This window comes from Amphiprion ocellaris, chromosome 10 (assembly GCF_022539595.1).
Source record: "Amphiprion ocellaris isolate individual 3 ecotype Okinawa chromosome 10, ASM2253959v1, whole genome shotgun sequence".
Lineage (NCBI taxonomy): Eukaryota > Metazoa > Chordata > Actinopteri > Pomacentridae > Amphiprion > Amphiprion ocellaris.
Window position 1 is genome coordinate 27,617,884 of NC_072775.1, and position 9,886 is coordinate 27,627,769.

General features: G+C 37.3%; 2 protein-coding genes across 3 annotated transcripts in view; one reads left to right on the forward strand and one right to left on the reverse strand.

The window, feature by feature from the left end:
* The first annotated feature begins 1,965 nt into the window (after nt 1–1,965).
* Nucleotides 1,966–4,866, forward strand: LOC111579134 (zinc finger protein 892). The gene is made up of 2 exons (XM_023286281.3): nt 1,966–2,388; nt 3,734–4,866. The coding sequence occupies exons 1-2, from the start codon at nt 2,127–2,129 to the stop codon at nt 4,624–4,626; spliced, it is 1,155 nt and encodes a 384-aa protein (XP_023142049.1). The 5' UTR covers nt 1,966–2,126; the 3' UTR covers nt 4,627–4,866.
* Nucleotides 4,867–6,037: 1,171 nt separating this feature from the next.
* The window catches only part of LOC111579135 (nectin-4-like), a 57,120-nt gene continuing 53,271 nt past the window's right edge, over nt 6,038–9,886 (reverse strand). For both annotated transcript variants that reach the window (XM_023286282.3, XM_055014432.1), the window contains one exon: nt 6,038–8,825. In XM_023286282.3, coding sequence (XP_023142050.1) covers nt 8,535–8,825 — 291 coding nt within the window. In that variant the 3' untranslated portion in view covers nt 6,038–8,534. The remainder of the gene's footprint in view (nt 8,826–9,886) is intronic.

A 9,886-nucleotide genomic window follows, 5' to 3' on the forward strand; every position in this document is an offset into this window, starting at 1 on the left:
TATCCATGGACAAGTGGTTGAGTAATTCTAAACATATTGGACTGTGTAATAACACATTTATGAACAGCAAAATATCCTAAAGTCTTTCCACTGCACCATCAACGGGAAAAGCTAACGCTTTTAGCATTTATGCTAGCGGCAGTTAGCGGCAACTTCTAATGTGCAGAACAATCACAAAGTACAAACTAGGTGAATAAAACGTTAGCGTGAACTTACAAAAAAAAACCCTTATAATGTACCCTATATACTGCTTGTGCAACTTAACCCACCTGTAAACACAGAAACGACAGCTTTTCAAGCAATGGCTTCTCTGTAATGACTCCTTCTACACAGCTTCCGCTTGAACTGAGCTGTTTTGGGAAGTCAGTCTTTCTCATGCGCCACTACTGCCATCTTCTGGTGTAAATCGGTGTAGCACCGGAAACAACTTCACTAATACAGGTGAGTAAGTGCCACACAGTATAAATAAAAACACAAGTTAAAACATTAATAAAATGAAAAGTTGTTGGGGGGTATCTTCTTTTTACAGTCAAATAGTCCTGGGTACCAAATAAGCACTGTGTATGCCAGTGATTAGCAATTAGATAAAGGAAAACAGTAAACACAGCATGCAATTTTTAATTCTGACTTAGAGAAAAGCTTAAAGTTTGCTTTCTATTGTTAGAAATGAGTCACATTTAAATTTTCAACAGGTGTTCAAATGGTGAGAAATTCTCAACCACTGAGTTAATGCATAGCCAAGTGAGGTGCAGCTTTAAAGGACAATCATCAGACAGTGTGCCCAGAACAGACACTCCTTTGACTGGTGACTACAAAAGTCACCTTAAAATCCAACTTTGCTCAAGTGACACAATGCCATAGGTGGCAAGAGAAAGACAAAAACAGGCGGTTGACCTGCTGGATGCTGCACGTCAGTTAAGATCGACGCCAGACATTGGACCATCGATAGCTCCAACATTTGTTGACTACAGAATCATGTCAGACAGCTGTGGTTGGACATGTCTGACAGCATGGTCCAATCCCCCAAAATGTTCACCAATTTCACCAAAACTTTCAGGAAGAGGAGGACAACATTACACAAGCTGCACTGACCTCATGAACTGATGATCATACTGTCACAGTATGTGTGGCACTACATAATTCAAATGGTGGACATACATACTGACTTGTGAATTCTATTCTATGGCATGACTGTCCATCTGATCATTATGATTTACAACATTGTGAATATTTCTTGTTTCATGACATCCACTCTGTTGTACAGATTGAGTGTGCTGGAATCACAAATACTTATTCTCCTTATTTTAAAACAAATGGATAATATTTAATAAAATGTTACCTGTTTCGTTTATATTTTTGTTTGGTAAACTTATTGTATTTACCTGTACTTTAAATAAATTTGTCTGCACTTTAATTCACTTGATTTTAACGAACGTGTATTGTATTTTATTGTCAATTTCATCTTTTAGTTACCTTTTTATTCTCTTGCCTTTTTAGCTGCTTTATTTAAACAGTTGTAATTATTCTATAAACCTCTTTGTTCTTCGTGTATCAGTATTTTTTATTTATTTAATTGAATTAATAACTTTTTATTACATGTTTTATTTTGTTACATTTTTGCTTACCTTTAAAACACTTTAAATAACCTCTGTGTATGATAGGCTGCTTTATAAAACAACTTGCTTGCTTGCTTTGTGGTAAACAAATTAAAAACAGATCTATATTTGCTTAAAATATTATCGTCCTTAATTGAAGGACAAAAAAAATGCTTACCTTGACACTAGAATTTGACTTAAGAACATGTATTAATAATTCAAGTGTAATAATGAACTTTAGTACAGTATTATAAAACGAAACTGCAGTTATTTAATTACCATAAACTACCACACAGTGAACTTCGCGTTTTGCTGTTGAGGACTTTTGACCCCTCAGGAGCACCGTACCTCCTCCATCACGTGACCACCGCCGTTTCCTGCTACTATTGTATTACACTTCCATGTTTTTCACCTCAAACAGCGACGGTAATGTGAACCTTAAACGCCACATCGCCGCCCCTGTGTGACTTGTCCCATACAGAGTCCGTTAACCCTCGCCGCGGCAGGCAGAGGTGCTGTTTCGGGACAAACATGGCCAACTGTGTGACTTTCCAGAACAAGTTAACCTCCATCATGGAGATGCTAGCTAAAGCAGCCGTGGTGGAAATCAACAAATTGTGGGAGGACGGCTACGCTCTGGTCCAGGTCGAGCTCCGCCGGAGAGAAGGCGAAATTGAAGCGCTGAACAGAAAATTGAAGTTGATGGAAAACGAGCGGCTAACGGTCCGGACTCAGACTGTGAGTAAGTCCAGGAGAGAGCAGCCGAACAAGCTGCTGCCGCCCGCCGGTAATGGTAAGAACAACTATTGTTTACTTTAAATGCATATGTAACACTAACAAGTACATTTAATAAATAAGCTATACTATATTACACTGTAATATACTATGTCATACTGTACTATACTATAATACACTGTATTATACAGCACCGCACTATATTACACTGTACTATATTATACTATGCTAAACTATAGTCCACTGTACTATACTATGCCATACTGTATCCTATACTACAGTGTACTATACTGTATCCTATACTACACTGTACTATACTGTACTATACTATACTACAATACACTATGCTGTACTGTGCTACACTTTACTATACAATGCCATACTGTACAATATTATACTACACTTTAGTATGCTGTACTATCCTGTACTGCACTGTACTATATTATGCTATACCATACTACACCGTACTACACTATGATATAGTGTAGTGTACTATACTATACTGCACTGTACTAGACTATCCTATACTGTACTATACTATACTACACTGTACTATACTGTTATACTGTATAATATGCTATTCTGTTGTACGACACTATATTATATTGCACGATATTATGCTATACTATATTGCAACATGCTATACTTTTCAATACTTAACTATTCTATACTACATTGTACTAGCCTGTACTGTAATGTGCCATACTGTACTCGACTATACTATGCTATTCTTTACTACACTGTACTATACTACACTATACTATATTGTACTACACTGTACTATATTCTCTGATTGCAGCTTCCTAAATGTATTTTCCTTTCTTTCCTACTCTGTGAGAGTACACTGAGTATCTTGGGGTTGTGGACAAAACATGAGATTTGAGGACGTCATCTTGGGCTTTGAGAAACACTAACATTTTTTTTAACCATTTTGAGACATTTTACAGTTCAAACAATCAGAGAAATTTTAGAGAAAATAATTGGTAGATTATCTGACAATAAAACTGATCATTAGTTTAAATGATTTAAAACACACTACAATGTAGTTGGAAACATTTATAAGGGGAGTATTATTATTATATTTGTTGACAATTTTAACTCCACTTCTGGACAACCATTAGTAGGCTCACTGTATAAACTGTATTGACAGATACTGTACATAAACACTTGATGTCCTTGTATCTGTTTATAACTGGATTATAGTGGGTTACAATCAATGTATGAAATCTTTCTACAATAATTATAAATGGCAATTTATTTCATCACTGTAGCACAACATTTCATAGTGTATACACAATGAATAACAACAAATAGAGCTGTATATTAGTCACATAGCAAAAATGTCTTTAATTAATGAATTTTCAGTGGAATTTGTTTTAAATGAACCTGCTTTGTCTTTTAAGGCCCCACAGTGGATTCAGTCAACACCCTGTCTTCTGATCAGGGCATCAGAGATAAGGCAGACACCTCAACAAACAATAGAACATCGCCTCCAGCTCAAACAGAAGAGAAACAGACTGAGCAGCTCAAGTCGGGCCTCTGTGAAAGTGAGGACAGAGAGGATGAGGACTTAATAGTCAAGCTGGAAGATGAGGATGATGTCCAGATTGTGGAACAGATTGTGGACTCGGATCCCGGTGTTCTAGACAGAGCGGGTCACCACGAGATGGATGTGAACCTCCAACCTTCTGAAGTGGTGGAGGAGCCAGAGACTCAGCAGTGGTTGTCTGTTTCCGTTGGAGACGACTCAGACTGCTTCTTTGAACCAAAGCAGCTGTCGCAAAATCTGGACTCAGAAATCTTGCTCATTCAGAATGCCTTGGATATTTTTGATAATTCAGCAGAGACGGCTTATTCTGTGAGAGATAACGGGACAGTTCAAGGTGCGTCGAGTAAATCAAGGCCTTCATTGACTTTCAGCCAGTCTCAGCCAAGTCAACCTCTAGAAACAATAAATCACCCAGAGAGAGGAATGTCCATTAGATTCCTTTCAGAGAAGCAACAACAACAAACTAAACCTATGTCTGCTTTCAACCCGGACAGCAGATTATTTCTTTTAAATGACCCAGAGTTGCACAAAACTATAGCGAATCGCCACGTCAAGGAGAAATGGTACATCTGCCCATTCTGCGGCAAGAGCTTTGATCGCATCAGCCATCTGGAGATTCACCAACGAATTCACACAGGAGAGAAACCGTACACGTGCGATATATGTGGCAAGTGTTTTTCTCAGAGGAGTAACCTTCGCACTCATCAACGGACTCACAAAGAGGCTCTTTCGCAAAATACAGTTTAATTCAACAGAGTGGGAAGATTGAAAAAAGCTAGAAGTATCCCAGTGGAATTTTATGTCTAGCTTAATTAAATCCTTTTTGTATTTTGATATTACTGAAAAACAGTGTAGCTGACTGATTTTACTGTGCTTTCATTTTTTTTAGATAAAGTACAACTTTGACATAGCTTAGACTGTAAGAGTTGATACTTGTTTGTAAATCGAGCCAGTTAAGAGATTTATAAAAACATTTTGGGACGTACAGCCTCAAGTGACTTATTTTAATATTGATTTTGTGTGTATACACAAGGATCCATCTTTAGCATCTGGCTGATTTAATGTGATATCAAAGATATCAGGCAGAAAATTTGACAAATTAGTTAACCGCATTGCTGAAAAGATTAAGAAAGGATAAAACTAACCCCCCATTGACTTTGGTAATCATTATACTGTGTTTGGTCACATGAATTTCACTGATGTTTTCTGACAATTGCAGTGACTCTCCTCTCCAAAATGAAATGATGCATCAGAGCAGTTTTTAGTATTTGTCGAGTCAGTTTTGCATTATGTTTATGGGTCAGTGAATTTAAGAATCCTCCTAATGAGAAACGGCATCATGAACAAAAAAAAAAAAAAAAATGAACATTCAGAACCTTCAGTTTCTGCTCAACAATATCTGATTTGCCTAAAATTTCATTCAATAAAATATACGTATTTATGAAATGTAAGCTTTATATATCAAATACTTTCCAAGATCTTTTTTTTTTATTACTGTCTCTCGACCCACTTTAAAGACGATTTTTCACACATTCAAATTTCAGGTTCTATTTGAACGACAATATCTCAGACACTATTAAAGATAAAAGCCTGAAATATTCTATTTCTCATCATGTCATTGATTCAGAATCTACAATATTGGAAAAGTAGATCACGATGACAGATATTTTCTGAAGCATATATAGTTGTGTCACAGTTATTACAAAACATAAACAATACATTTTAATCCAAAATACTTGGCCTCAAAAACAAGTTATTTTTGGAACTTTCAGAACTGACTGAACAGGCACGACAAGTTGTACCACAAAAACTAAAATATTGGTAGATAGCCCAGTTAAAATAGAAAAGGGTTCTGGAGTTCCAAAATGGTATGAACGGTTACATTATCTATTATACTTATTGAATTGATATACTTGTTGAAAGACACACTAGACAATAAACTCTTGAGCAGTTCCTATAAATATACACTTTCAAAAGTTTGGGGTCACTTAGAAATGCCCTTATTTTTGAAAGAAAAGCATTTTTTTCAATGAAGATGACATTAAATGAATCAGAAATACAGTCTAGACATTAATGTGGTAAATGACTATTCTAGCTGGCTGATTTTTAATGGAATATCTACATGGGGTACAGAGGCCCATTTCAGCAACCATCACTCTTGTGTTCTAATAGAATAGAATAGAATGTGCTTTATTGTCATTATACAGTGTATAACGAGATTGGAGAGCTTCTCCTATTCAGTGCAAAAGAAATCTTAAAGATAGTGCAAACAGTCTATTTACAAATATACAGTGTAAATAACAGTGAATATAAATAACAGTGAATGAGGCAGTGGTGTATATTGCACATTTCACGTTGTTGGCTGGGTGTGAGACATCAGACGTGAGAGTTCAGGGTGGTGATGGCTCTCGGAAAGAAGCTGTAGTCTGTTTGTCCTCGCTTTAATACATGTTACACCTTCCAGAGGGCAACAGATCAAAAAGTTGAGAACTGGGATGTGAACTGTCCTTGATGATGGCATATTGTGTTAGCTAATTGTGTTGAAAGGCTAATTGATTAGAAAACCCTTGTGCAGTTATGTTAGCACATCAATAAAAGTGCGAGTTTTCATAGAAAACATGAAATTGTCTGGGTTACCCCAAACTTTTGAACGGTAGTGTACATGTACCCACACTTTAAATATTGCAGATTTTGAATCATTGTCATGATAAGAACTAACGGTGAATATTTCAGGCTTTAATAGTTCTAGAGATGTTGTTGTTCAAACATAGCCACATATTTCAATGTGCAAAAAAAAAAAAAAAAAAAGTTGATCGATGGGCAATTTTGAAAAAAAATTCTTGATATATGAATCTAAAATTCCATGGACACTGTTTTAAACATCCATAATTTATGATGACAAAGTTTCAAGCAAATCAGAGATGGTCAAACAGAAGGGTGATGATTGAGATTTAAAAAAAAAAAAAAAAAAAAAAAAAGACCCTATACCTTTTGTGGGGGTCACCAGTTGACAGCCAGATCCATGCCAGGTTCACCGTGTTCTCACTTAGTGGAGCAGCAGCATCTTAAAGGAAGAGTTTGGGAAATTTGCATGTTTGCTTTCTTGCAGAATAAGACGAGAAGATAGATTAACCTGTCATTTATCTTAGCATACAAGCTGGAAACTGCTAATCTGGTTCCTACAAAAGACAAAAAAAAAAAATGCACCTACCACCAAGTCTAAAGGTTATCAATAATACATTATATCAAGCTTGTTTAATCTGTAGAAAAGGCAGAATGTAAAGCTGACAAGCTGGTTTTACGGGGTGTCATGTTGGGCAGAGTGACTTAAAAGAGCTTCAGCTGGTCTCTGAAACTATGAAAGTGAGGATAAAACTGAAGAAAATCACCTTGTTCCTCCTTCCTACAATCTGTATCCCAAGCTAACCGCTTTTTCTGGCTTCATATTTATCCTTCAGATACTAAAAATCCTCATCTAACTCTTGGCAAGAAAGCCAATTTCCCAAAACTACTCCTTTAATACAGAAGTTATCTGAACTCTTAACTCCACAATGAAACCACAGTTTCAATTATTTCCATCATTGACTGAGGTAACAAGTATGTGTAAGTCAGAACAAGGACAACTGCAGTTTAATACATCTGCTGCATTACTGTGTTACTGCACGACATCATGAAGCCATTAACCCTTGTTTATGAGGAGAAATGAGCTTAAATCCCCCCAAATTACAGTAAAGAACAATTTGTTTTTTAAAAATTGCATAAGCTGTACTTTTATGAATAAACATTGAGACTTTTACATTTCACTTTTGCAGTTTCGAGGAATGTGTTATCACCTGACAGTACTTTTATACAGAAGATATTTACAGTTCATGAAAAAAAAGTGAATATAGAATGACATTAATGCCATGGTGGTTTGTTGCATTTTATCCATGAGCTGTTCAATATCTGTCCAGTTCCTCATCCAAAGGAGCTTTTTTTGACCTTTCCGTGGTTGCAGGTAACTGTTAAAGATACAATAATAAACATACAGCCGCTCTATATTTCTATCTATAATACATACACAAATACACACTAACTTCTCATTCAGAGGTGCATCCGAGCTTGAGATACCAAGCAGCAGAGTAAAGTTTGCTTTGTCCTTGGATCATGTTTTGTCCATATTGTCCTCCCTGAATGTTGTTGCTGTAAACAAGGCACCACGATCGAGAGGCAGGATTCATCTTTGTGACTTTATACGTCAATGTGAATTAACCAGAAGCTCTGTGTGCAAAATTGTTGCACCCTGTAGAGCAAACATGGTGTAACTGGAACCTTAATTCCACGCAAGTTAAAGGACAGAAAGAGTTTTCATTTACGTGGTTTGGTGAAAGGCAAAAGTCTCGAGCCTCTTAACTCTCCATTAGTGGATGTATAAAATAATTAAAATCAAAAACTTTCCAATTATGCAGTGGCCCTGCTGTGAGCTACAACATCCCAGAGTCCTATAAAACAGGGACCGTTCCCCATCATTTCTTGTCATCTCCCGACTGTCAGCTAACTGATAAAGGCAATTTAACAATAAAGGGTCAACATCTCACAGATAAGAGGCAAAAAATGATCAGTGTTTGGGTTGTTATCAAGACAAAATTTACTGTCCATGCAGGGATGATGATGAGCTAGATGATCTGTGGTCTGGGGTGCAGCAGGATGGCATTGGAGTGAGGTCTCGGCCGGAGGACGCCGTCACTGTAGTAAAAGTGAGTGTTTAGCGCCTCAGAAATTTGGTTGGAGCTGCTGCTGTCGTCGTCTTCATCCTCCTGCCCCTCAGCCACGGTCTGGGGGGCAGTCCAGCCCTCCCCACGAGGAGAGTCTCCCCCTCTGGCGTGACCCAGCTCCGGGTCTCTGGGCCCGACGGCGTCGTCCTGCTGGGCCTTCAGGGGAACCAGAGATGAAGGGAGACCCGAGTCCTGGTAGAAACAGCATAAAGACACAGCACTGTTTCTATTGAAAACGACCAATAGGTAAAATGTTGCTGAGGAACCAGAAAGTTTCTTGAGGTTAAAATCTCGTTCGAGGGAAACTTGTTCAAGAAGGCACAACACTACTGGTCAAAAGTTTTAGAATACCCCAATTTTTACAATTTTTGATTGGAAATTATGCATGTTCATGTCTCACTGTACTCTGAAATGAAACCATAGAGCAAATAAACAAAGTTAAAAGTTTCCCCAGTTTCCAAGAGCCTTTTGATGGTGAAGAAAACTGTACTCACTGACACCTTGACTTTCTTCGTAATTTCTCTGCAGGAAAGACCTAAATGTTCTCAAGGGTATGGTGCCACGGTGTGTTCCAACACTACTTTTATGCAGATGGAGGGGGTTGTAAGTAATCAAGTAAAGTTGGGACACCTGTAGGATTTGGTAGCACCAACTTTCAAGGCTTGATCAGCCTCCACTGCTGCAGAATAGCTTTTAGTTGTTAACCCATTTCTTGTTCCCTGAAAAAGGCCTTTTTGTATAATTCTGAAATATACATTATTTTTCAGTTATGGGTAACCTTACCTTTTGTTTTTAACCTCTGGCAGTTCACCGCTTGCCTTTGTACCATCTCAAGCTATTCAATGGACTTGAACTACTTGAAGTTCAATAAAAAACTGGAAAAATTGGGGCATTCTAAAACTTTTGACTGGTAGTGAATGTACAAAGATTGGAAAAGTGAGCATGACAAAACCCAGTTTAGGAGTAAAAACTGCATTTTGCAGGTTCACATCTTTTGATCAGAGCTTTAAACTCTCCCAGTGACACAAAATTATGAAGCTGTAGTGTTTTCTGAAGGTTTTTCCAAGACCAGGCAGCAAAATAGGAGTAAAAGTTCAAATCAAACCCTGGTATCTTGTAAAGCAGCCATTTAAATGAGCGAAAATAGGCAAATAAGGTACATTCAAGCTGAAAATGCTCTATTTGAACACATTTTTACACAATATTTTGCAGCTGCCTGTGCAATACTGTAATCTTACACAAAAATAATTTTA